Source organism: Hyperolius riggenbachi, chromosome 7, assembly GCF_040937935.1.
Source record: "Hyperolius riggenbachi isolate aHypRig1 chromosome 7, aHypRig1.pri, whole genome shotgun sequence".
In the NCBI taxonomy this organism is placed as follows: domain Eukaryota; kingdom Metazoa; phylum Chordata; class Amphibia; order Anura; family Hyperoliidae; genus Hyperolius; species Hyperolius riggenbachi.
The window spans coordinates 248,214,383-248,242,177 of NC_090652.1; the positions used below are offsets into that span (position 1 = coordinate 248,214,383).

A 27,795-nucleotide genomic window follows, 5' to 3' on the forward strand; every position below is an offset into this window, starting at 1 on the left:
CTGAGGCAAGCGAGGCTCCAGCCTCAGGGCGCAGGAGGGGGCCCACAACTCAATCATCTATCATTCCCTTATTGTGTTTGAAGCAGAGAGAAATAAGAAAAGGGGATACATGGCAGTGACTGCAAGCCAGATAACTAGAGATTATGGTGTTGGGGGCCCTGGGGCACCTTTTAGTCTAATCACAATTAGTGGGTGGTAGGGTGAGAGGGATGGAGGGGCGCACTTTGGTGTCTCAGCCTTGGGTGCCGGAGGACCTTGTCCTGGCTCTGCATACTTGTCCCTGGCAGTGCCATGTAGATGACACCTGTTATACATGATTTTAGCAAGCATAGGTTTGCCATTTTCAAACTATGGGTGGAGAGGTTCAAGGTCTCCTACACTTACCAGCTTTGTGATGTCATCATGGAGGCATGGAAGGGGATTCCACTGGCAACCTGTGAAACGCTCCTGAATGCCATGCACAAGAGATTAGGAAAGTGGTAATAGTAGTGGGCACAAAATATTGAATCTTTGAGGGCACACTTTTGACATTCTTCACTTAGGGGTGTACTCAAATTTGTTGCCAGCGGTTTAGTCATTTAAGGCTGTGAAATTTTACATCATTATACAAGCTGTACACTGACTACATTGTATCAAAGTGTCCTATCTCCAGTGTTGTCTCATGAAAAGATATACCGCTAATAAAATATTGACAAAAATGTACCGACTTTCGTGAAATACTGCACTTTATGGCTAAAATTAACTATGGGAATGACCTTGGCAGGAGGGCGGGGCTGAGAAACTCAGGTGCCGAAATCGCAGCTTTCATGGGTAATAAAAGCAAAAACTAATGCGCCATTCACTCTGCAAATGGACTCACCTTTGATCATTTGGATGTACATTTTTTGCTAAATAATTTTCTGCATATCCTTTTCAAATAAAATGTTTTATTGAATGCTGCCAGCCTGCCACATTCCTCTTAAGAGTGTCAGTGGGCGGCACTCGGCTGTGAACTTTGAGAACTTCTTCCATTCACTTCTAAAGAGAAAGTTTTTTTTCCCCTTTACCTCCAGAATGAAGTCACCCTGCTGAGAAATGAAGTGGCACAGCTGAAACAGCTTCTTCTGGCTCATAAAGATTGCCCTGTAACCGCCATGCAGAAGAAATCTGGCTATCATAGTGAGTAATGTTCCATTACCCATGGCCTTGGGCTACGTCAGTGAAATACTGCCAAAATGAACCGCGCGTCTATTAATGCGGGGGAGGCGCGCACACGCTCCCAGTGTTTAACATTAAATATTGAAAATAGGCTAAGGTTATGGCTCGCCACATTTAGCTGTTGTTTAAATAGAATTAATTTCCATTCTCCTGTGTGAAATATTTTCTCGCTTCCCTTGATTAACTTTGCTCTATGTTTCTCTTTTCCTTTTTTCCTTGTCTTTCTTTCTCTGCTGAATGCTGTTTAATTAGTACTGTATGTAGAAAATCCCTAAAGCTATTGTGTTCCAGTTCTAGCACACATAGGATGATTAACATATGCAGAACGCTATTCAGCCTCTCCAGCAAGCAGACTGAATGCATCACATTTACTGATGTTGATATTGGAAACTTTTGCTTTTTCTTCTTTGAAATGAGATTTATGCTACCGGAATGAGGAATTTATTTCTATTTCTTGACTGAAATACGTAATTGTTTGGAGGGGTTTTCATGAGTCTATTTGGAATCTTAAAGCGCTCATTTTTTTATTGTTTTCCATAGAAAATCAATTATAAAAGATTGCGCACTTCAGGCCCCTTTTACACTCTCGTTGCTTTATCCTGTTTTACTTTGAGGTGACGCGACGGCAATGCAAGTGAATGGGGCCATTCACACCTTTGGCGTTGAGTCGCCTCCAATCGACTGCAATCCTGATGCACAGCCTGCAGCGTGTTACCCCAAGAACCACACTTAACGCACATTGCTTGGGGTAATGGAAGGCCATGGGCCACGTAGGTAGTGTATACGAAGGAGTGCGGTGCATCAAGGCGCACATGGAATTCTAGCGACGTATCTCCTGCCCAGCCTGGAGTACCTCACTGTGGGGTGGGCGGTGCTATGCATATGACCCTGTTTGCGCACTCTGCTGCAGGGTTGTATGATTGTAGTCTTTTTGTTTTGCAGGGAGATGCGGCAGGAGCATCGCACCACAACGCAAAAACCTGGTTTAAAACTGGCCTAAAGGGAACCTGAAATGAGAGGGATATGGAAGCTGGCATATTGATTTAATTTTAAACACTACTAGTTGCCTAGCAGTACTGCTGATCCTCTAACTCGATTACATCTAGCCATAGGCTCTGAATAAACATGCAGATCAGGTGTTTCTGACAACAATCCGACAAGATTAGCTGCATGACTGTTTCAGGTGTGTGATTCAGACACTACTGCACCCAAAAAAGATCAGCAGGACAGCCAGGCAACCTGCATTGTTTAAAAGGAAAAAAATACGGCAGCCTCCATATGTCTCTCACTTCATGTTTCTTTTCAGAGGAAGTTGCCCGCAGTTTACAATGATGAAATCGCCATCTGTGACGCATTGCAGTTGTAAGTTAAGAATTAATTTTATTGCATTAAGAAAGCATTTTTTGCATTATAACTTTAAATACATTGTTTATTAAATGCAGTTACATGAAGTATGATTATAAGAAATCAGCTTGCTGGACCAGGGTTTTTTGATGTTTGGAGGTAAGTAACAGCATACATCCCAGTTGCACTGAATTTGGCAATACCAATACCATGCCATATAGAACATTACTGCTAGCTCAAATAAAATGTGTGAACAGGAGTGGCACGGCATTTTGGGTACACTTTGTCAAGCTGAAATTGATGCTTCAGTCAGCAAGATAGTATCAGCCTGATTCACTAACCGGCGCTAAGCTAAGTGAGCCTTAAGTGCTAGTGGGCACAAACCATGGAGTTAGGTGGTTTGCGCCCAAATATCACTCACACGCAGCGGTCAATAGTGTGCGGTGCAACGATAACGGCGCAACGGATGCGACATTTACAGGGCAGCGGGTGCGACGTTATCGACGCATCGCGCACTATTAACCGCTGCGTGTGGCTGTGCGCGATGTAGCTTTGCGCACCCATTAGTGCCCGCAAAGCTACTTTTTGGTGGAGCAGCTTCTGGTGGGTGGGGAGAACAAATGCCCTGTGGGCTTAGTTGGACATCGGATGCTAATGATCCAGCATGCCAGATCATTAGGCGGTATTGGGGGGGTTCCTGTACCCACAATGAATTCTCGTCTGAGACCATCTTTAAATCCGCCTTTGCGGAATTTCCTCCAGCCTGTGTCCATAGCTTTAGGGTGTGGTGTGGTGGTTTAGTCAATGCCTAGGCTAAGGATAAAGGGTCATATGTACAAAACTTCTGTACAAGTTGCCATGTGCAGACAACGCACAGCAATTTTATTGTTAATATGCTGACAAACTTTGCATACATTGCGCAATTAACACAACCTATGTTACCTAGGTATGCGAGCAAAGCTAGGGTAACATGAATTGCTACTTGTTACATACGGTAGTTATTTGGGTTGAAAAAATAAGACATATATCTATCGAGTTCAACCAGAAAATAAGGTACAACACCAGCCTGCTCCCTCACATGTCCCTGTTGATCCAGAGGAAGGTGTCTGTCCCGATAGGGAACACGTAATATGGTCCAATTAGCCCCAAAAGAGACACAAAAATTCCTTTTGAACTCCAGATGGCAATCAGATAAACTCCCTGGATCCACACCACCAGGAATTACCTTGTAATTATAGCCATGGATGTCTATCAACGCAAGGAAAGCATCTAATCCCCCCTAAACTCAGGTATAGAATTTGCCAAAATAACTTCCTGTGGTAATAATTTCCACATTTTAATCACTCTTAATGTAAAGAATCCTTTCCTTAAGAAATGGTTAAAAGTTCCTCCATACGCAGATCATGTCCCCTAGTCCTTTGCAAAAGCCTAAGGACAAAAACCTCCTCTGCCAAGCTTTTATATTGCATACATGTTAATTAGATCTCTTCTAAAGGCAGCCATACACTGGTTGATTGCCAACAGATAGATCCCTCTCTGATCTAATCTAATCGCAGAGGGATCTATTGGCTGCCCATACACTACACAGATTTTGAATCGATTTCAGCATTAAACTGATTCACAATCTGTGCAGCTGCCGCTGCCCGCCGCTGCCAGCAATACATTACCTACCCACCGGCACGAGTCCTCCCTGTTCCTTCCGTCTGCGCTGGGCATCTTCTCTTTACTTCCTGTCACGTCCTGTGACCAGTGGAAGTTCAAACAGTAGAGGGCGCTCTACTGTTTGAAGGAATTGAACAGAAGTTGGCCAGCTGAAGAAGGAACCGAGGTAATGTATTGCTTGGTTGGTCGTCGGCCAATCAAATGCCGCTATTGACGTGCTCCCGACCCGCCGGCAATCAAGATAAATTTTCCACGGGGATAGATCGGCGGGATAGATCGATTTCGGATGGAAATCGGTCGATCGGTCAGCGTTTGCGATTTAACAGCAGATTCAATCACAGTGATCGAATCTGCTGTATATCGGTGGGAATTTGACGCAGTGTATGGGCACCATTACCTTTCATCCCTGTGTAGTGCGCATTACTCTTACAACACCTCATACCGTGTAAGCTTAAAGAGACACTGAAGCGAAAAAAAAATGATGATATAATGATTTGTCTGTGTAGCACAGCTAAGAAATAAAACATTAAGATCAGATACATCATTGTAATTGTTTCCAGTACAGGAAGAGTTGAGAAACTCCAGTTGTTATCTCTATGCAAACAAGCCATTAAGCTCTCCGACTAAGTTAGTCGTGGACAGGGCTGTTATCTGACTTTTATTATCTCAACTGTTCCTGGACGATTTACTTTTCCTCTGCCAGAGGAGAGGTCATTACTTCAGACTGCTCTGAAAGACTCATTTTGAATGCAATGCTGAGTGTTGTGTAATCTGCACATATTATAGAATGATGCAATGTTAGAAAAAACACTATATACCTGAAAATAAAAGTATGAGAATATTTTCTTTGCTGCTAATCTTCTAGTAATTATTCATAGTACACAACCAATTCACTATATCATATTTTTTTTCCGCTTCAGTGTCTCTTTAAGTAACAGTAATATTGCTGTGTGATTTTTGCGCATGGCAACTGGACTGAGGTTTTGTGCTTATGCTCTGAAGTTAGCAGAAGCAAATCCAGTGAGAATTATCTGGTCCACATAAATGATATATTTTATATTTTCTCTCGACGCCGCAGCTTCCTCCTATGGATAAGGAGTTAGTTTCATTGACACCTTACCAGGTGATCACTGTGAGCCAATCACAGTCATCACAGACGGCAAAATGAACAAAAAGGCTCTTATCCTTAAAGAGGCCAGAACCTGCCGTCTCTAATTGGTTAATGCTATGTTCAGTGTTATTTTCAGCTGCAGTTGTAAATTGTGCCTGTCCCTTTCTACCTCATCCGGTTGTTTCTATTGACCAGCTATTACCTTCTCTAGTCATGCGATATTAGTGTCAGGATTAGTGGGCACCAGTCTTCAGGTTACCTAGAACAGCTTTTCCTGCGAGAGACAGAAAGCTGCAGCTGGGCCTCTTGTGCGGGAGGTGTTTTGCCTCTTGCCCACAGGTAGAAATCAGTACTGTGACAGGGACACTTTAAATTTGGAAACAACTGCATTACAAAAACAGTATCTACAGTGATGTCCTCCTTAGTATTTGCCCTGTGCTGTGCCGTCATCCTGGTACACAGTCACACTGGGAGGAAGATGAGAAGCTGTGCACTCACCACCATCCCAGACCTGATATAGTCCTCTGCACCTGTTTGGCCAGAGAGGGAATTGTATATTGTTTAACAAGATAAGCAGTATAGATGTAAATGATGAACATCTACTGTGCCAGTAAATGGAGTCTGTTCTTAAATTAATAAATGTACTATTACAGTGACCTAGTTTTGCATACGAAACTATTATTGTACAAGTTTAACAGACCTCTCTTCCTGAAACTTTAAATACCAACAGTGGTTTCCCGCAGCTATTGTGGTATTGCTACTCTGTGTTAAAGGAAACCTAAACCGAAAAAAAATGAGTTTCACTTACCTGGGGCTTCTACCAGCCCCATGCAGCCATCCTGTGCCCTCGCAGTTACGCATGGCTCTTGCGGTCCTCCGCTGCCAGCTAGTTTCGTTTTTGCAAACTGGGAGTCGGCCGGCGGCCATGCGTACCTACCATTGCGGACATTAACACATACATTTTTACGCATTACAGTTGTAATGCGTAAAATTTTACGCACTGCAACAATGTATTTGTTAATATCCGCAATAGCTTCCTGCACCAACGAGAATGCACACAAAGGTACGCATGGAACGAAACTAGCTGGCAGCGGGGGACCGGAAAATCCATGAGTGACTACGAGGGCACAGGATGGCTGCTGGGGGCTGGTAGATGCCCCAGGTAAGTGAAACTCTTTTTTTTTTTGGTTTAGGTTTCCTTTAATTGTGACCCAGAACAAGTTTATACAGTCAGTGTGCCGGCCTCTACATTTAGTCCAGGCTATTGATTTAAAAAGCAAATTATATTATTATTAATTATTGGGATTTAAAAATCACTTTCATCTTCTGTGGCACTGTACAAAGTAAAATAGTGTTTGAAGGGTACCTAAAGTGACACTGTGCTCCTCAGTTCAGCTTACCTGAGGCTTCTTCCAGTCTCCAGTTGTTGTCCTGGTCCCTTGCTGTCCTTCCAAGCTGCTCCATTCAGCCACTGTCCCCTCTCCAATATCGTAGGCGGCTGTGCATGCGTGATCCCAGGCCGTGTGCACCTCAATCCTATCCCATGGCTGGTAGCATTCTGTGCATGTGCGGTTGCAATTTTTTAAAATGCGCAAGCTCAGAATGTTCCTGGGCTACAAGAGCACATTAGAGGCACGCAGGGCCTGGGGCTGTGCCGGAAGATCTTGGACAGGCACAGAGGCTGGATAGAGAAGAGCAGAAAGACAAGGGACCAGGAAGACTACAGGGGGCTGGAAGAAGCCCCAGGTAAGTTGAACTGGGTACCTTACTGTTTTGTGCTCCCTTTAATGCTATGCACACATACCTCCTGTAGGGATTAGGCAGTTGCTCAGCTGAATTAGGCAATAGGAAAAGAAAAGTACAAAAAGTAAGACTCTAGATGCAGATGGTGATGCTGAAGTGTACATATAATTAAGCCGCCAGGAAATTTGGTTGCAGGGTGAAGCCGAAAAAGGTCTCACTCTGCTCTTGCAAAAGTCCCGGCGGTGTTATTTGCTATTCCCCCTCCAGGCTGCCATGGACTCGGGGTAAGATGTAATTCGGCTGCCACTATAGCCGTAATCTCCAGTGATGTTTTTCTTTGATTCGATCCTAAACACTGTTAGAACTAGCCAACATTTTGTGGCCACCATGACGCCATTAATCTCAGGACTTCCAACATATTGTTATTCCTATTACTGCCTTTATAAGGTGATCCAGTTGGCAGCAAAACATTGGCTTCCTACGTTGTTATTGATCCCCATCTGATCAAGCGTCCTGACTATTTTTGTACTTTTCCTATAAAAGGTAAGATACAAACATGACATGAGAGAGTACTATTTATTTATTTATTTATTGTATTTATAAAGCGCCAACATATTACGCAGCGCTGGACAATAAATAGGAATACTACAATAAATATAAATACTACAAAGGTTTTACATACAACATAAATACATCATTAACTAAAGGGAGACTGGGAGAAGCTCCTCTTATACACATACATATAAAGGCCTAGTGCACACCAGAGCGGTTCTGCTGCGGTTTGCGATCCGCTTGCGGGTGCGGATCCGCTTGGGTAATGTATTACAATGGGCTGGTGCACACCAGAGCGGGAGGCGTTTTGCAGAAACGCATACTCCCGGGCTGCTGCAGATTTTGTATTGCGGATGCGTTTCTGCCTCAATGTTAAGTATAGGAAAAACGCAAACCCGCTCTGTAAAATGGCACTTCAGAGCAGTTTTGCAGGCGTTTTTGTTACAGAAGCTGTTCAGTAACAGCTTTACTGTAACAATACATGAAATCTACTACACCAAAAACGCTTCACAAAACCGGAAAATGCTAGCTGAAACGCTACAGAAAAATAAGAAAAAGCGTTTCAAAATTTTCTAGCATTTTGCGGATCTGCTAGCGGTTTTTGGTGTGCACCAGGCCAAACAGATGATTCAGATGTATGTAACTCAGAATAGGTGTTGCATTAACACATTAAATCCACGGAGGCCTCATTCACACCTAAAATTGAAACGCAAAAGCAAGTGTTTTGCATTTCTGTGAGCTTTTTTTCCCCCTCCTAGCGCTCCACTGCGCGCTGCATTTCTGGTAAAGGCGCTTTTCTAGAGCGGTTTTGTAATTCACTCCCTGACACAAGTCAGGAAGTGAACTCTTTGACCCGGAAAATATTAAATACAATGTATTTATTCTAAAAAAACACAAACCCAATTGCCGCATAAAGCGGTTTTGTGAGTGTTTAGCGCTCTTTCTATACCTTCCATTATAACAAAAAAAAAAAAAAAATGGTACAGGCAAAAATGGCACAGTGTACAAACCGCGCTGATATGAACCTTCTCAAAGAGATTCATTGAACAAGTGTTTTGTGGGCGATTTTAAAAATCGCCTGTGCTTGAAAATCAGGCCGAAAACACCCCTAGTGTGAACCAGCCTGAACAGAAGAAGTGGATACTGCAGCCAAATAGACCAGCAGGGCTGCCAGGCAACTGGTATTGTTTAGAAGGAAATAAATATGGCAGCCTCCATATTTTTCTAACTTCAATTGTCCTTTAAAAATATTATACATCATCCATAGATAATGATCCACTGTCACTATTCATACATCATCTACATATACCCACTATACGTTGTACCCACCATACGTTGTGTTATTGTCCTTACATCATGCACCTATAGCCATAGATAGTAGTCCCACTGTCCATTGTCCCTATTTCAACCACAAATAATGATCCCACTGTTCGCTGTATCACTATCCCCTCTCCATCCATATATTGTATACACATATGTAGCGAATAGTTGTCACATGTCTGAGCATCAGGATGTGACTAGTCACCTCGGTGGCATTTGGAAGGTTAATTGAGCCTTCCCCATTTCTCTCTCAGGCGTGTTTTTGGCCGTGATGTACAGCGCTCCAGCCAGCTGCTGCGGCGGAATAAATGGCCAATTTTTGTCCCTGGTACACAAATTTGTAACAAATAACAAAGGCGGGAAGGCATTAGGCAGCACTCATAATATATAACCCACAGCTTTCTCCTTTATGATTTAATGATATTCCCGGATATTTGTAAATGTGAAGATTGTCCCTGCCATATGCAGCCACTTCATTTTCATTTGCCGGTGTCAGTAATTCAGGAGGATAAAGAAACATTCGGAATTGCAGGCAAACAGTTCCTCAGGTGCTCGCGATAAAACTTAATAGCCTCCATCTTTACTTGTAGTCATTTTAAGCTGTTTTATCAGAGCAGGCAATATTTTTTAATTTAAAAGAATTGAGCGGTAAAGGCGAGTTTCCATTTTGCCACATATATTTAGAGAGCTGATTTTTGTCATTTCTGAGCTGATAAATCTTCCTCGGCGGATGCGCAGTCATTTGACAAGACGGCGGAATAACATTTTGCCGTAAATTGGATGGGCATAGGCATATGTTGGGAGATTGGTATTAACAATGATTGCAGGGAGGATGAGGCTATTATCCTTTACATCTGATAAACCCACATAATGTCACATAGGCGCTCCTGAGATCTGCCATTGTACGCTCCGTTTGTCTTTGATTTGCTCACCGTATTCCTTGTAAACAAGGCATGTGTATATTAATCTGCCTGTGAATGGGTTTCTGGCGCTGCACAATTATTAGAGCTAAACGCACTGTCACATTGTTGGATTGGGCTGTGTGGAATAATTACTGGAGGCTGGGATTTGCCCACACAATACAGTGTTTATCAGGCAGGGATGAGCGAATAGGGACCAGGAGGGTGGGGGAGAAAGAATTCCCCAACAGAAGTATATATTACATAAAAGCATGAAAAAGGTACTTAAAGGATACCAAAGCTGAAAACGATAGTGAGAGACAGGGGAGCAGGAATGTACGGTGAGCTGTCCTGAAGCCCACCACTCCCCCGTTCTCCTCTGTTCCCCTCCTTTGCCTGCTAAATGCCCCCGGCAGCCTCTTCCGGGCCTCCGGAGTTGGGCATCAGTTCGCAGGCGCTGGCCCAGCTGCGAGTGCTACAGTGTGCGACCACAGCAGGGAGCACTCTGCACATTGCGCCTGCGCACTGATGCTCGACTCCGGCGACTTGGAAGAGGTTTCTGGGGAGCATTTAGCATACAAAGGAGGGAAATGGAGAAGAATGGGGGAGCAGTGGGCATAAGAACAGCTCACCGTACATGCCTGCTCTCCATTTCTCATCTTTTCGGCTCTGGTAGCCTTTAACCACTTGACGACCGCAGTGGTAACCCCCCTAAAGACCAGGCTCATTTTTGCATTGCTGGGCTGTGCAGGCTTTTCAGCCTTCTGCACAGCCCAGCTTAGGTGCCCAGCGATCAGATTCTCCTCCTTTTTTTGTCCCTAAGGGGACATGCCGCCGGAGGGGTCCGATCGCTGCAGGCTTTGTTTTTTTTTTTCCACATGCCTCAGCGAGGCTCTCTCTCTCCTCGTCCCCCTCCCTCCCCTTCCCTCCTCCCCTCCGTGAACTAGAATTGGAACAGGACGGCGATCTGTCCTGTTCCGCCTCTCATAGGCATCTGCCTATGAGAGGAGGGCGCTCCCCGGCCAATCAGAGGCCGGGGATCGCCGATCTGTACAGCGCTGCAGCCCCCGGCAGCGTTGTACACATGTAAACAAAGGGGATTTCTTTCCCCTTACATTTACAAGCAGCCTGCTAGCCGCGATCGGCGGCTAGCAGGCTATGCACGGAACTCTGTTCCGTGAAGCGGCAGGGAACGATCGCGCATGCGTGCGGCCGTTCCCTGGGAAACGGCAGCCCCATGACTTGACGCCAATTGGCGTTAGGCGGTCCTGGGGCTGCCGCCATTGGTGTGAGGCAGTCGTAAAGTAGTTAAAGTGAACCAGAGATCAAACAAACTAAAGATTTGTTACTTACCCAGGGCTTCCTCCAGCCCCATAAGCTCGTCTGAGTCCCACGCTGTCCTCCTGCATCCTGTCGTTCAGCCGTGATCAGCCCCAATAACAGCTCAGTCGTGTCCAGTTTGGGTCTTCTGCAAATGCGTGGACCTCCCACGCATGCGCAGAAGACCCAGACTGGACGCTGCTGAGCCAGATACCGGGGCTGATCACGGCTGAATGACAGGAGGCAGGAGGACAGCGTGGGACTCAGACGAGCTTATGGGGCTGGAGGAAGCCCTGGGTAAGTAACAAATCTTTAGTTTATTTGATCTATGGTTCACTTTAAAGCCCATACGCACTATGCAATTTTTCCAAGGATTTTTCCAATGACTGGCAATTTTTTGAGCTATGAGCAATCATTTCCACGAACTGGCGACTTGGGTACAGGCGAGCAATCATTCAAACAAAAGGATTTATACTTACCTAGGGCTTCCTCCAGGCCAATGTAGTAGTAAGAATGATAAAGAGTGCATAGAAAAAAAACAGAGAAGAGAGGTAACACTGCAGAAGCACTGGGGTAATTTTTCAAATAGTGCATCATTTGCTGTAGCCAGATTAAAGGGTACCTAACCTGAGAAGGACATGGATTTTTCCTTTTATAATAATACCAGTTGCCTGACTCTCCTGCTGATCCTGTGTTACCTTTGAGGGTTACCTGTAAGCAAAGTGTTTTTCTTGTAATGCGCATTGCGCTAATAGGGTAATTACTCTGCCCTCTTGCCCTTACTAACGGTAACATTGCTGTTCGCTGCCTGCACATGGCAGTTTTACTGCTACTTCCTGCATCAGGCCCCATGTGTCTTAACAAGTTATATTGTACATACAGGAAATAGCATGTCAGTGTTATCAAATAGGGCTACAATCTATCAATGAAAGTATTTTGTATATTGATCAGGGCCCCATTTAAAGACATTTTGAGCACAATATAAGGTGGTTATACACACGTAGATTGCCACCGGATGTGGCAGAATGATTGATTCCCCTCTGTTCAAAATCTGGCATATTCGATCAGAGAGATCAAATCTGCTGGGAATCGCATCGAAAATTGATGTGTGTAGGGCTTGCTTAAGTATAAGTAAAGGGAGCCTGAACTGAAAGGCATATGGAGGCTGCTTTATTTGATTTTTAAACAATACCAGTTGCATGGCTGTCCTGCGGATCCTCTGCCTCTAAAGCTACGTACAGACATAAGACAATGGTCGTTCGTTGTGAACGACGAACGAACTTTTAATTGACGAAAGAACGACCTAAGTAAAGTTCGCTTTTAAAGGTCTGTAACGATCTGATCGTTACATCACATAAAGCAACTATTGCGCTTGCGCATGAAAATGAAAAGTTCCATGGAGAAATAGAGAAATGCGCATGTCAAGCCTAGCACGAATGACCATTTCCAACGATGTACTACTTTTGCAAACGATCGTCGTTGGAAAAAATCCACCAAGCTAAATCGTTTGTTTTTAACGATCTAGCTCGTCCGTTGTTAGACTTAATGGTCGTTGGCTGCTTTTTTTTTTTAAACAATCGTCGTTTGAGATGATCGGGGAACGATCGTTTCAAACAACTACAGTGGCATGTGTGTACGCACCTTTATACATTGAGCCAAAGACCCTGAACAAGCAAGCAGATCAGACAGGCCTGGGTTTGCCTCACAGGAGCCTATAGGCACAGATGTCCTAGCACCTTAGACTTTGCCTTCCACAGCCCTACAAACCCCCCGCCCAACCACACTGCAAGTATGCTGGCTGGCCCAGGTGTCTCCCTTACTTCCCTTGCCCATCATAGGCAGCTACAGGTGCCCCTTTAGCATTAGGTATCCAGATATACCCTCAATATTAAGTAGCTAGAGGTGCCCCTGGCTGAAGGGAGATCTCATCAGTGGAATTCTGAGAGCTGGGTGAGTAACCTTTCATTTACACTCTCATCAGGACTCTGCATAGGTTAGGAGAGAGACGCTTGGAAAGGGAAGTGAGCTGCCTTTCCATCATCAGACGCCTGTAGGCATGTGCATACATTGCCTTATGGTAAATCCAGCCCTGAGATCAGATGTTTCTAACAAGATTAGCTGAACGCTTGTTTCAGGTGTGTAATGGAGACACTACTGCTGTCAAAGAGATTAACAGGACAGCCGGGCAACTAGTATTGTTTAAAAAGAAATAAATATGGCAGCCTCCATATCCTGCTCAGTTCAGGTGTGCTTTAAGTTTACAAATGGGATACTCTTGCACAGTGTAAGGCCTGGGGCACACTAGAAATCATTGCAGTGCTTTTAAATTGCGCAAGCAATGTGTGCAGCGATTCCTATCTGCTTTGCATTTCCAATTGGCAGCGGTTTGAAACGCTGTACAGTAAACAGTACAGCACTCAGAGATTTGTTCCTTTTTGTACCTGTCAATAAAGTTAGTTATACTCACCAAGTGTCCCGATGTGTGGCTTTCGTCCGTAGCCCCTCCCTCTAGCAGAAGAGGTCATAGTTCCACAGTCCAATGCAAGCAAACGGGGTTTTTATTGAACCAAAGTTCTCTTTATTTCTTCAGTATTATCCTTCAGAAAGCAGGTGATAAGCGTAGACATAACATCAGACCTTCACTTCACAAAACAATGCCTGACACGTGTTTCACGGCATAAGCCGCTTCCTCAGAGGCACATCAAACAAACATCTGTCAGAACACATGAATAAACATATACATACCATTAGAGACCCATGCGTAGATCAGGAAAAATAGCCAAAATCCTATGTAGACATATATTCATCTTACCCAAGTCTAGGACGTAAAAACACCAGCGCAATCTACAACCACAAAAAAGTAGGCACTGATAAGGGTATGACCACATAAAAATAAGGAGCAGATAAAATCACATAGCTCCATAAAGTGACTCCCCTACCTCCAAATACAGCCATATAATAACATAACTAAAGAAAAGTGCCCAAAGGGTGCCATGCCCAGGTACCCACAGTACACCACATCTCTAAATGTACATACATACATACCTTAAGGGTAGTGTAGTATAAAGATTCACATATAATATAAAAATGTGTCATATACACCAATGATAGAAAGGAGGTGCATCAGTACTTCTATCATTGGTGTATATGACACATTTTTATATTATATGTGAATCTTTATACTACACTACCCTTAAGGTATGTATGTATGTACATTTAGAGATGTGGTGTACTGTGGGTACCTGGGCATGGCACCCTTTGGGCACTTTTCTTTAGCTATGTTATTATATGGCTGTATTTGGAGGTAGGGGAGTCACTTTATGGAGCTATGTGATTTTATCTGCTCCTTATTTTTATGTGGTCATACCCTTATCAGTGCCTACTTTTTTGTGGTTGTAGATTGCGCTGGTGTTTTTACGTCCTAGACTTGGGTAAGATGAATATATGTCTACATAGGATTTTGGCTATTTTTCCTGATCTACGCATGGGTCTCTAATGGTATGTATATGTTTATTCATGTGTTCTGACAGATGTTTGTTTGATGTGCCTCTGAGGAAGCGGCTTATGCCGTGAAACACGTGTCAGGCATTGTTTTGTGAAGTGAAGGTCTGATGTTATGTCTACGCTTATCACCTGCTTTCTGAAGGATAATACTGAAGAAATAAAGAGAACTTTGGTTCAATAAAAACCCTGTTTGCTTGCATTGGACTGTGGAATTATATATATAGGGGTGGAACCACACTACTATATTTTTTTTTTATCTCGACAGTGAGAAGAGGTCATAGGTTTTTCCCTAGGACCAATCAGAAAACGACCTGTGACTTCTTCTGCTAGGGGCAGGGCTACAGACGGAAGCCAAACATTGAAACATTCGGAAAGTATAACTAACTTTATTTAAAAAACAAACATTGATTCCTCCCCAAATCACTGCCAAATCACTTTAAAAAGCGATTTTGCAGCACTTAAATACTGCATTGAGAGCAAAGGCGCCCAAAATACAGCATGTCCTGCGATTGCAATCTTCCTAATCGAAATCACACTAGTGGGAACACACACACACGCACGCACGCACGCACACACACACACACACACCTCTCTCTCTTAATCTCTATCTGGCTTGCACGCACGCACGCACGCACGCACGCACGCACGCACACACACACACACACACACACACACACACACACACACACCTCTCTCTCTTAATCTCTATCTGGCTTGCAGTCACTGCCATGTATCCCCTTTTCTTATGGGCCCGTTTCCACTTGTCCGGTGCGAAATTCGCCGCGGTAACAATTCGCATGCGGATGCGAATTTCGCATGCGGGTGGATGCGAATTTTCATGCGCATTCGCATGAAAATTCGCATGAATGACGCTGTATGCGAATTTAACCATGGCAGAGCCGCTGTGCATTTCCATTGATTTCCATGCGAATTCGCATGAAAATTCGCATACCAAAGCCGCAGGCGATTTCCCTATTAAATACATTAGCGACGATTTGCATGCATTCCACACGCAGGCGAATTCTGAGGGCTCTGCCGTGCAGAAAAATTCTGCACAGAAAAACGCTCAGGAAAACTGACAAGTGGAAACAGGCCCATCCACTTGTATTGGCTGTGCGAATCTGCATGCAGGAAACGCATGCAGATTCGCGATAGTGGAAACGGGCCCTATTTCTCTCTGCTTCAAACACAATAGGGGAATGATAGCTGAGAGAGTTGTGCGCCCCTCCTACACTGCCCACTGAGACTAGAGCCTCTCTGCCTTGGCCCGCCTCTGCATTTGCAAAGCATTTTTTTTTGCAATCGCCGGCGATTCTCAGCCATCCATATATACATTTTTTGAACAAAATGGGCAGCCTATATATGTGGCATAATAACACTTGACTGGTGGTAATATCCACCAAAGCAGGCATTGTATCTTCCTTTCCTTCTCTAAATAAACCTTCCCTGTATCATTATTTGACATTTATTCCGTCTCTCTCCCCTGTGGTGATTGTCAGATCAAAACATCTGCTGTAAAAGTTGGGGCGTCCTTGTAGCCGCCTTTAAACAGAACATTAGTAGAAAACCTGCTCTGGCGTAACATCTCCGTTTGCAATTGCCAGTCTCTTCAGAACACAGCAGCGATCGCCCTAACTCTTTTATACGTTCGAACATCATCATCATTACCTTACAATTCCAAAATGTTTGTTGGTTGGCGAAGCAATTTGCACGTTTGCCATCTACAATTTACAGTGATGTATATTCATCGGCATCTTAATTATCTTTTTAGGATCCGTTCAGAATTGCTAAATTATTAGATTCCGCTCGCGCAATAGCGGATGTTTTTTCGTGTCCTGAGCCCAATTAATTTGTGCATCTATGGAACAGCTGGTGGCATTTAGACTCTAAATAGTGGTTATTCTCCTGAGTGCACACCATTACAGTCAGATGCTGGTAACAGCGCATGAGGTATTTAATGCAAAGGCAGCCCCATAAATGTGAAAAATCATCTTTATTTGCCACAGAATCATTGCAAGGTGTGTTTACATCACATCTATAATTATACGGCATTAGCCGCATTAAAAACTGTTTACACTAGAAAATGTTCAAGAACAATAACGTGCCTGTTAATACGTTGCAATCGGAAGGAGCAAGATTGTTCATTAAAGGTGTTACTTTTTTTTTAACTGCGAAGGCCAACTAAATCTGAAATTGAACAAGGCAAATGGTGAAAGCAATGGTGATTAGTATAAATTAAAGTGTAGCCTTTGGAAATGGACTTTTAAGATGGAAAAATGCTTTGTGTAGCTGTGCCTGCTGAAGCTAAGCACATAGCCACCCAAGCTGGAGACCTCCAGAGCATGGTACTTCCTGCTGAAAAAGATGAGGCGTTAAAGGACAACTCTAACGAGAGGTATATGGAGGCTGCGTTATGTATTCCCTTTTAAAGGAGTGATCCAAGGAGAGAAAAAAAATCCTCTTACCTCGGGCTTCCTCCATCCCTGGCAACCGACCTGTGCCCTTGCCGCAGCTCCGTTGGCTCCCGGTCCTCTCCGGTGCAGAGGCCGACCTAGCCAGGTCAGCATCTTCCTCCTTCTTACTGCATTCCACTGTGCGGCTCACTGAGTCGCAGGGACATCACCCGGGCTATTTTGCGCAGGGGCAGAACTACTGTGCCTGCGCAGTACAGTCCAGATGACATCAGCGTGACTCTGAGAGCTGCTCGCGCAGGCACAGTAGGAATCCTGCGCTGGAGGGGACCTAGGACTATCAGCGGTGTGCGGGGCTGCAACAAGGGCACAGAACGGCTGGCAGGGGCTGGAGAAAGCCCCAGGTAGGTGGATTTTTTTTATTTTTAAACAGCTCGGATGTGTCCTTTAAACAATACTTGTTGCCTGGCTATCCTGCTGGTCCCCTGCCTCCCACACTTTTAGCCATAGACCCTGAACAAGCCTATGCAGATCAGGACAAGATTAGCTGCATGCTTGTTTCTAGTGTTATTCAGATACTACTACAGCCAAATAGATCAGCAGGGCTACCAGACAACCGGTATTGTTTAAAAGGAAATAAATATGGCATCTTCCAAATACCTCTCACTTCAGGTGTCCTTTAAAATGCATTTTATTGACAAGGGGCTTAATTCACTAAACACTCGTATCACAGCCGCGCAAAATTTTTATTTGCGCGCAATCGTGAATTTTCGCGTGCAAGTCTGCAACTGCTGCGCTTACATGTAACTTCATTGGGGGACTGCTTGTCCACCACCCGTGCCGAGCACTAGCAAATGGCTGAGGAGCAGCTGACAGGTGGTGAATTCATCGCCTTCAGCCTCCTGTGGAAAAGAGCTCTCAAGCTAAATACTCACCACCCAACGGAGGAAGATGGATCCAGCAACGTCCCCCTAAATACAAGCATTCCACCATGCGGGTAGAAGCGACTGCACGCGATGGGCGCAAACAGGAAGTCAAGTGATCACGGTACTTTGTGTGGAGACATCGGGGATCTTAAAGATCCAATTCTCCGTGACGGTCGTTGTTGCTGCGCCTTGTTAAACGTCATTAGCGAGATCACAGAAACGATCGCTGGTTGCTCAAAAAAATCGCCAGTCGCAGAAAAATCACATAGTGAGTATGGGTCTTTAGGTTTTTATAAGGAGGGGATAAGTAGAAAGCGTTTACAAACCGGTATACAAAGTTTAGGGTTCAACACCTATAATGGAGAATAAATATCGTCAACGAGATACAAGTAATTCCAACTTGCATACAAATTCCATGCAAACTGTATGCGGCTTTGAATTGGACCAGACCAATTCAGCTGAAAATAAATTAGATTAGCTGAATTCCAAGCTGCTAAGTCTGCATGCAAGTCAGAATTGTTTGCATCGTGGACCATCTCTAGAGAAGGAAAGGGGAAGCACTGAAAACCAACTCAAAGCCTGCACCAACAATGTGTGTACACCAGCATACAAATACAGTGACAATTACAGTTGTGAAACTATGAAGGTGCCTTTAAGAGGAACTCCAGTAAAAATAATGTAATAAAAAAGTGCTAATTTTTGCAATATTATGTATAAATTATTTAGTCAGTGTTTGCCCATAAAATCTTTCCTCTCCCTGATTTACATTCAGACATTTATCACATGGTGACATTTTTACTGCTGGCAGGTGATGTCACTGGAAGGAGATGCTGCTTGCTTTTTCGGCAGTTGGAAACAGCTGTAAACTGCTATTTCCCACAATGCAATGAGGTTCACAGACAGGAAACTGTCAGGACCATGGTCCTGACATCACACTGTGGGAAGGGTTTCACCACAATATTAGCCATACAGACCCCCCTGATGATCCATCTGAGAAAAGGAAAAGATTTCTCATGAGAAAGGAGGTATCAGCTACTGATTGGGATGAAGTTCAATTCTTGGTTACGGTTTCTCTTTAAGATACGAGTCGACCTTCACCTGGACTGAGTGTTTATTCTTTTGCAGATTTGTGGGTACCCTGTGTACAGTCTGGAGACGCCTTACGCAGTTGCTGATCTTTCCCCCTGATAAGCAGGAGTTAGTGGTGTATGTCTGTAGTTCTTTGCTCTTGCTATAGTAACAGCAATGTTTGGCATAAATGAATACTCCCGGCTGTAGCAGGCTTTCTGAGAGAGGCTAGACCATTACAGGCGGTCCTTGGTTTACAAACGTTTGACTTATGAACAACCCGCCGTTACAAACGCTGCAACCCGTTGCAATAATATCACTTCTGTGACAAAAGCAATGGCACTGAAACCTTGGAGAGCCTTCTGGTGCGGCTTTGGACATTGTCAGGGTGCGAACAGGGCACAGAAGGGGACTGAGGGAGGCACAGGGGGGAAGGAGGAGACACAGAGGGTGCACAGGAGGATAAAAAGAGGCACCAGAGTATGGAAGGCGACACATAGGGGGCGCAGAAGGACAGGAGGAGGCACGGAAGGGAAAATGGGTCAGGAGTAGGGACAGTAGGGGCACTTGGAGGCAAAGGGGGACGAGGCAGGTCGTTTCGGTGCTTTTCCCTTGCGCTGCGTCTGATCTGAGTGCAGCCACAGACATAACGTTCTTATTACGCAGCAGTGTAATTTGGGTGCCGGCGAATTACTTCTACCTCTGAGTTGCTACAATTGGGAGGGGGAATAGTGATTAAGGCCCAGTGCACACCGAGCGGTTTTTGGAGCGATCCGCCGGCCGCATCCGCCTGGAAAAATGCTTGGCTAATGTATTGCAATGGGATGGTGAACACCGGCGGTTTGAGGTTTTTGCCAAGCCGCAAACGCGCCTCCTGCTGCGCGTTTGTGGTTTGCTAAAAAACCTCAAACCGCCGGTGTGCACCACACATTGAAATACAATAGCCAAGCGTTTTCACTGGCTGATGCGGCTGGTGGATCGCATACAAAATCCGCTTGGTGTGCACCCGGCCAAATATCTGCTCTCTGCTCCCAAAACCGCTAGCGTTTTGACGATCTGCTAGCGGTTTTGGTGTGCACTGGGCCTAACACCTCCTGGTATATCAGCGGCAGCAGGTTTAGCAGTGATTCGGCTCAACCTGCGCCAAAGTGGCTGGGCGGCAAAATGCTATATACGCAAGGGGGAAGAGGTGGCACAGAGAAGTAACAGATGGACAAAGGTAACCTAATGGTGGATACTGGGGGAACAGGGGGAAAGAGGTATCACGGTGGTTTGACTTACAGATACATTCAGGTTAAGCACAAACCAATAGTCCCTATCTCGCTTGTTAACTGGGGGCTGCCTGTCAGGGCCGAGGCAGAGGCGAGAGAGGTCCAGCCTTAGGGCGCAGTGTAGGAGGCGGCGCACAACTCACTCAGCTATCATTCCGCTATTGTGTTTGAAGCAGAGAGAAATAAGAAAAGGGGATACATGTCAGTGACTGCAAGCCAGATAACTAAAGATTGAGGTGTTGGGGGGTGGAGGGGGACATTGGGGCACCTCTTAGACTAATAGCAATCAGTGTGTGACTGCTGGGGTGGGAGGGTTGGAGGGGTGCATTTCGGTGTCTCTGCCTTGGGTGCTGGAGGACATTGTCCCGGCTCTGCTACCTGTACGCTGTCAGATTTCACTTGCTTTTGAAATTAGTGTATCACTTTGTTAATATTTGGCCAGTGAGAGAGACTGGGGCCCCTGGCTGTCGTGCGAACCAGTGTTTGTCACTTTATTATTGCTCAGATTTGAATTAAGTTTTGTAGATGCAGAAGCTGACTGACTGGTCTGTGGTTACACAATGCAGAAACCTTATTTTTTATTGTAATGTGTTATTCCTGCGGTTCTCTGCAGTTGCATCGTCAGGAATCTGAGGCCTTCATGAGAAAAGTCTGTGATATATATGTGGATACTGCCAGCCATTTACAATGGAAGAAAAAACACTAACCGTTATTTCACATACTGCATGTTGATAAATGAAGCCCACTGTTCAAAATAGGTTGACTACTTCTATCACAGTCAGCAGTATGTGGCTAGCAATATTCATTTGTTAAGAGTCAGGGGGCCATCTAGTGGTGTATATACACATAACACTTCAAACACCTAACTGTATAGTGATAATAAAAAAGTGGTGCGAAATGTAGCAGAAATTGTATTCTTCTGTATAGCTTATACAAGCAATACTGATTTCTGATTCACAATGTGCAACTGTCATTTTGCAACAAAACCATGTGCAAATGTATATTTTGACCACCTTGTTTTAAACCAAATCTGAAACAAAAATAAACTTACGAGATAATGAAATCTGTGTGTAGTATAGATAACAAATAGTATATTAGTAGCAAAGAAAAAAGTCTCAAGTTGTTTTTCAGTACAGGAAGAGTTAAAACATTTGAGTTGTTATCTATGCAAAAGAGCTTGTCTGAGATGAGGTATCCTTTAAGTATCAAGTCAGGTTTGCCTTTAAACTGCACCGAGGCCCGCCTGATCAAGAGCAGGAGGGGCTACCTACATTCTGTGGTTCACCAAGCCCTGTAGGTCAGCACTCTTGCATGGTAGATTGCCTTTAGGTATTTTTCCTCTGCAAATGTTGCTATGTAGCTTCATTCCTCTGTGCTTGGAGCAGCTTCCCAACGGCAGTCTGTCTTACAGTGGCTCACCCCATGGACCCCAATAGTAGTACATGGCTGGTCCTCATTCCTTGTGTTTGGGCTCTGCTTTATCCAGTTACAGGCGCACAGGGTACTGATAAAGAATCTCTAGATACGTTTGTACAGTCTGCCCTTACAAATTTGCTTAAAGGGAATCTGAAGTGAAAATAAACTTCTGATATAATGAATTGCATACCTCCCATCATTTGAATGCTAGAAAGCGGGACACTTAGGCCACAACTCCAACCCCCCAGTCACGCCCACCAAAAAGTTTTTTTAAAATAAATATTTTTAATAATGTTAATTACGGTACTCCCGAAAGGGGAGGCGAGTCAGGGTGCCAGTGGGTGGGGAGGAGGGTGAGGGTGGCCGTGGGTGGGCAGAGAGGGGGGAAAAAAATGATCGACGCACCAGCCCGGGGATGCGGTATGCGTCATGGATGGCCGCCGCCATTAAACTTCTCCCTCCTAATATGCCCCCCAGTGTCCCCTTCCCCCCCGCAGAGTAAAATGCGCAGCGGAGCGGGCTGTAAATCTTACCACTGCCTCTCCGCACCGGGATCTCCTCTGGCTCTTATAGGCTTCCTGTGACGTCACAGGAAGCGAGAAGACCAGATGAGATCCCGGTACGCACAGAGAGGCAGTGTTAAGATTTACAGCCCGCTCCGCTGCGCATTTTACTCTGCAGGGGGTAGGGGACACTGGTTAAGAAATACAACATTATCAGCATGGATATGAGTCTCATATTGTTTTCCAGTACAGGAAGAGTTAAGAAACTTCAGTTGTTATCTATGCAGAAAAGTTTCTCTGAGCTCTCCGACCCAGCTTGACTCAAAGACAGTCCTGTTTCCTGAAGCACTTATACTGTACACAAAAAAACAGTGAAAGACAAATTCAAATAAAGTTTTACTGCAGGGAAGTTCAAAGGTTCATTAGCTCTGCTCTGTTTCATAGTTTAAAATACAGAGTGTACGGTAGTTTGTAAACTGCAAATATTAGAGAATGATGCAGTTATTAAAATATATATATATATATATATATATATATATATATATATATATATATATATATATATATATATATATATAAAAATAAAAATTAGACTCTTTCTTTGCTACTAATGTTCTAGGAATTATTCGTACTACACATACAATTCATTATATCATAAGTTTCTTTTTGCTTCAGTGTCACTTTAATTGTGTCATTTGTCTGCACTGTTCATCATCCCTGTGCAGATCTTATCGGCTCTCCAGCACATGTGGTATAAGAGATACAGTTGCTGGTTAAATGTCTCAACTGTTTGCAACTTTGACTTGCTAATTCCTTCTTCTGCCTCTTCAGGTGAGGCCTATTAGATCAAATTTTGCCCATTGCTACTATTTGTAAACCATTTCTTGTATAAATAATGTGAGTCGCATGCCAATAATTTAATTCTGTGGGAGCAGCCATTGCTAAGTTCTGCTCCTTCTCATAATGCTAATTGCATATAATATGGTCTTCTGGCATTACTGTATATACTCACCAGTAAGCTGACCGCCCCCCCTCCCCCCACAGATAAGCTAACCACCGCCACCCACGACACTCACACTTACACTCACTTCCCTAAAAGAAAAAAACAATAAATAGCATGACTCTTGGGTTAGCTCACCCCCAGTTTGACTGGCCAGCAGAAAAGCAAATTTACTCTAAAGAACCGATACTGATAACAGCAAGGTACCTTAAGGCGTACATATGAATTCGCCGCTGGGAGTCTTGGGCACAGGATACAGCCGATACATGGCTTATCCTGCTGCTGCACAAGTCCTGGCGACGTTAATAACTATTCCCCTTCTAGGTCCACTTGGATGGTGGGGAATTATATAATTCGTCTTCCAGCTATTGCTGGCGGCCGAATTATAGTGTTTTAAAATGTAACTTCTGATCCGTCTTCTGATGGCGCCGAGGTTACTCAGTGTGCGCCAAAATCTCCTGCGCTGTGATTACAGCACTCGACCTTATGTTAAAAGTTAAGCATGCCTGGAGCTTCTTTGGTTTCCACAGTGTGGCCCTTAATTTTCAACGGACTCCTTTCCATCGTCCTGATGTAGCCCCTATTCACAGCTCTGACTGGATCCAGTTGAAGTGGACCACATACTCTGTTCACTTTGCACACCCTCTTTGACCGCACTCCCACACAGCTGTGTGTAGCAGCTGCACCTGGGAGCATCCTGAGCATGTGCAGTTTGGAAACATTGCATGACTGCCCAGGACAGTCCTGTTGGCTGCTTAATATAGCCCTGCAAGAGTGCAATCAAAGATGGTGCACACAGTGGACAAAACATGTGCCCCACTCTGACTGGATCCGGCTTGGAGTGTTGAGTGGGGGCAACAGCAGGACCATGGAGGGAAGGTCCATGAGAATAGGAAAATGATATCTGGACTATACAGAGGCTTTCTACTACTGAGGTAAGTATGACATCTTATCCTTGCTTCCAGTATGCTTTATTTAATATCTGTAACCTTCAATAAATAAATCAAAAAAGCTACAGTGACTTAGGATAAGCTATAGGTTTTAGACCCAAACATTAACAGTATCCTCATTAATGTTGGCAATGATAGGCTTAGATGGCCAATAGGGTAATACGTCGGCTTTGAAGCTCATAGTTCTTTGCTTTGCTCCCAAAAACAGATACCATTTTCATATAGCTGTAAAATTGCTGAGCTCTGGCGGTGATGAAATGCCTAGCATGGTGTGTTCTTTCAGCCAACATAAAAAATGAGCATGTTAAAAAGTAGAGAGGCAAGAGTTGATGGTACCGTAGACTGAGGAATCCAAGTCAAAGGATTTCTATATTGGCTCTGTTACCCTGTGGGTGGTGGAGGGGCTTTGTGAGATGTTGTCCCTGCCCTTTTCCCCCTCATGGCTATAAGCTAGCCTTTGCTCCAATGTAGACTTGTATGATTTAATGGGGGCATGACTACACTCCTATGACAGGGAGTACAGTATGAGAATGCAAAGTGCCAAAACAGATCCTTGCAGACTTTTCTCTCAAATCAGTACTACAGAGAGGCAAGTAAACACAATGCAGTCTTAAAACGGACCCAAACCAAACATTTTTTTGATTCAAAATATTTAGTTGCATCACTCTGACACATACAAAGATAAATACCGGTAAACACTCCTTCAAGCCTATGAGCATTTCAGTGCATGCTTTTCACCCTTCTCTTTGCATAACTAGGGTTATACAGGTGGCAGCCATTAGCAATTCCTCCTTTGCTGGACACCACCTACTCCACCAGTTTGCCGGATTCTGTCCCGGCAGTATGAAAGGAAGGGAGGGGTTCCTCCAATAAATGTAACATATTTTATATTTGTCATGCAGCTGAAAAAGGCTGCTATTTATTATTATAATTTAGAAAATAGATTTTATTTCTGAAATGTATTTTTAATTTGGGTCCATGTTTTAACCTTGCCAGATACTGTCAAATATGACACCGGTTTACTTTAATACATTGTAGGTTTCTTCTTTAAAGGAATACTATGGAATAAAACAACTTTTAATGCTGTATGTTAGGGCACACATTACCACAAGTACTAGGAACTATTTCTTTCCTCACACAGCTCTGCCAGTTTTAGATACAAAAGTGTTGGGCTCTGCAGGGCTAGACCATGTTCCTGCACAGGGGGTCGCTATCAACTCCTCAGTGTATAGTGTATTAATCACCTTGCTGAAAGAATATTATTCAGATGGTGGTAAGGGCCAGTTCTCACTTAGGCGATTAGCAGGTAATTCCCGCTAATCGCTGAAGCACTAGTGCTTTTAAAAGCACTACAATTGCGGAGGATTCGCGATTAGTGACAATTGCAAATGCGTTGCATGCAGCATTTTACCGCAGTTCAAGAGTAATCGCGATTAGCATGCTGTTAGAGTGCTAATCGCGATTGCAAAAAAAGTGAATTAGTACACGGATCACCCGCACAAAACTCTAGCGCTTTGCGTTTACAAGTGTGAATGGGCTCTTAGGGGTTAAAGATTTCAGCAATGTGTGTTTTTATAGTTTTCTGTTCTCTGGCTGATAAAGATCCTGATAATGCCTTTGTAAACCGTGTGGGCTAGTTCACACTGGGTGATTTTTCAGCGATTTGCTGATCACTAGTGATCAGCAAAATGCTGCTGCTAAAGCAAGTCGATGGCAGCGTTCACACTGTAGCGATCGTCAATGATTATCAATTTGCTGATGGTGCATGCAGCATTTTTGGAGCGATTGCATTTCAATGTTATAGAATTACAAAACGCAATCACTCCTAAATCGCTTTCATGTACAGTGAAAAAACAGCTTTTTGCTAGCAAAGCGCCCAGTGTGAACTAGCCCTGTCTCTCTCTCTCTTTCTCAGCAGGGACACCACACTGCAGCCTAGGAAGTAGATGCAGCTTGGAATGTAACATCACGAGCAGCCAGTTAGTCAGGAGTGGTGTATACACATCTCCTTGTCCCCGACTGCTAGTTATATTACAGCAATATTACAGTACATCTAGCTACCTGTTAACTCTTCAGATCAGCCTCCTCAGCCTCTCTTGTATGCTGTGACACAGTGAAGTATATTTGTGAGCTGTGTGAGGCATGAAGGATGATTTTTAAGCAGGGAAAGAGGGCGAGAACTAGGTGAATAAATAAAGTGCCCCTAGCACTAGTGGTAATGTGTACCCTAATATAGAGTATTAAAAACGTCTTTTAATTGATAGTGTTCCTTTAAGAAATGGTTTAACCACTTAAGGACCAGCCTATGCTGGTCCGATCTGTGCTGCGTGGGCTCTCCAGCCCACCGCACAGATCGCTTTGAAGCCAGGGCGACCAGACTTCCCCCCCCCCCTTTTTTCCCCACTAGGGGGATGTCCTGCTGGGGGGGGGTCTGATCGCTGCCGGCCATCTGCGTTTTGCGGGGGGGGGGGGCTCCTCAAAGCCCCCCTCCGCAGCCAATTTCCGCCCTCTGCCTCCTTACCTCCCTCCCTCCCTCTCTCCGTAATGCGCAGGACAGAGTTCCGTCCTGCGCATTGAAGGATAGGCTTACGCCTATCAGATGCCGGCGATCGCCGATCTGCCTTACGGCGCTGCTGCGCAGAAGCGCCGTATGATGTAAACAGCGGGGATTCCTTCCCCGTGATTGGCGGCTCTCCGGCTGTTCACGGAGACACCCTCCGTGAACTGACATGGAAAGGCCACTCGATCGAGCGGCCGTTTCCATGGTAACCCACTTAAGACCTGCTGACGCCTATGGGCGTTAGCTGGTCGTTAAGTGGTTAATGACAACTGGACGTTTATAAACGTCCAGTGTATTTGTGGAGAGTGCACCACCAGTTTGTTACTAAATGAGGCACATGTGTAGTTGTAGAATACATTCTGGTGGGTCTTAAAGCTTGGACACACATCACATAAAAAATAGGTACAGACAAACTCAATCCAACATAAAAAAAAGTCATTTTCTCAATTATGAATACATTTGGGAAAGTTTTAGCAAAACTACAAGTGACATGTGGTAACATTCTAACCATGATAAGTAGTTGAATGGAGTTTAGATAGTTTGAGTGTTGAGGTCCATGTCTTGTGTATTCTTTTTAGTCACAAACTAAATCAAAGGCAATTCATTTTTTGCATATTTTGTACCAAAATAAAAGACTTGTAATATGAAGAATATGAAAGAAGCAACATATATTGTTACCTTAGGAACTTGGATTTTTAAATATGTATGCCATGAGGGTATATTACTATTATTTTTGCAAATAAGGTCTTAGAATCATCAATGGTGTACAATGAGAAAGCAAAAAACGAAAAACAGAAAAAAAAAGACACCTTTATTTCTAAATACAATATTGTCACCATACATTGTGCTAGGAACATAATCTAAACATTTTTATGACCAGGAGGAATAAGCCAATACAATTTGTGGGTTTAACTTATAGTTAGCACTGTTTATTGTAAAGTTATAATGGATGTAAATGGAAAAATAGTGTGTTTTAAAAAAAAATTCCCCTTTAAAATGCATTGAAAATAAGGCAATTACTAAACAAAATTATCACAC

The 27,795-nt window shown here is 44.1% G+C and overlaps 1 protein-coding gene across 4 annotated transcripts in view; it reads left to right on the forward strand.

Annotated features, from left to right (window-relative positions):
• ATF2 (activating transcription factor 2) overlaps positions 1-27,795 on the forward strand; it is a 158,012-nt gene that overhangs the window by 127,934 nt on the left and 2,283 nt on the right. For 2 of the 4 annotated variants that reach the window (XM_068247016.1, XM_068247017.1), the window contains one exon: positions 1,053-1,158. In XM_068247016.1, coding sequence (XP_068103117.1) covers positions 1,053-1,158 — 106 coding nt within the window. Of the gene's footprint in view, positions 1-1,052; positions 1,159-2,503; positions 2,560-2,639; positions 2,701-27,795 lie in introns of all 4 variants that reach the window. The other 2 variants (XR_011023019.1, XM_068247018.1) reach the window with 2 other exon arrangements.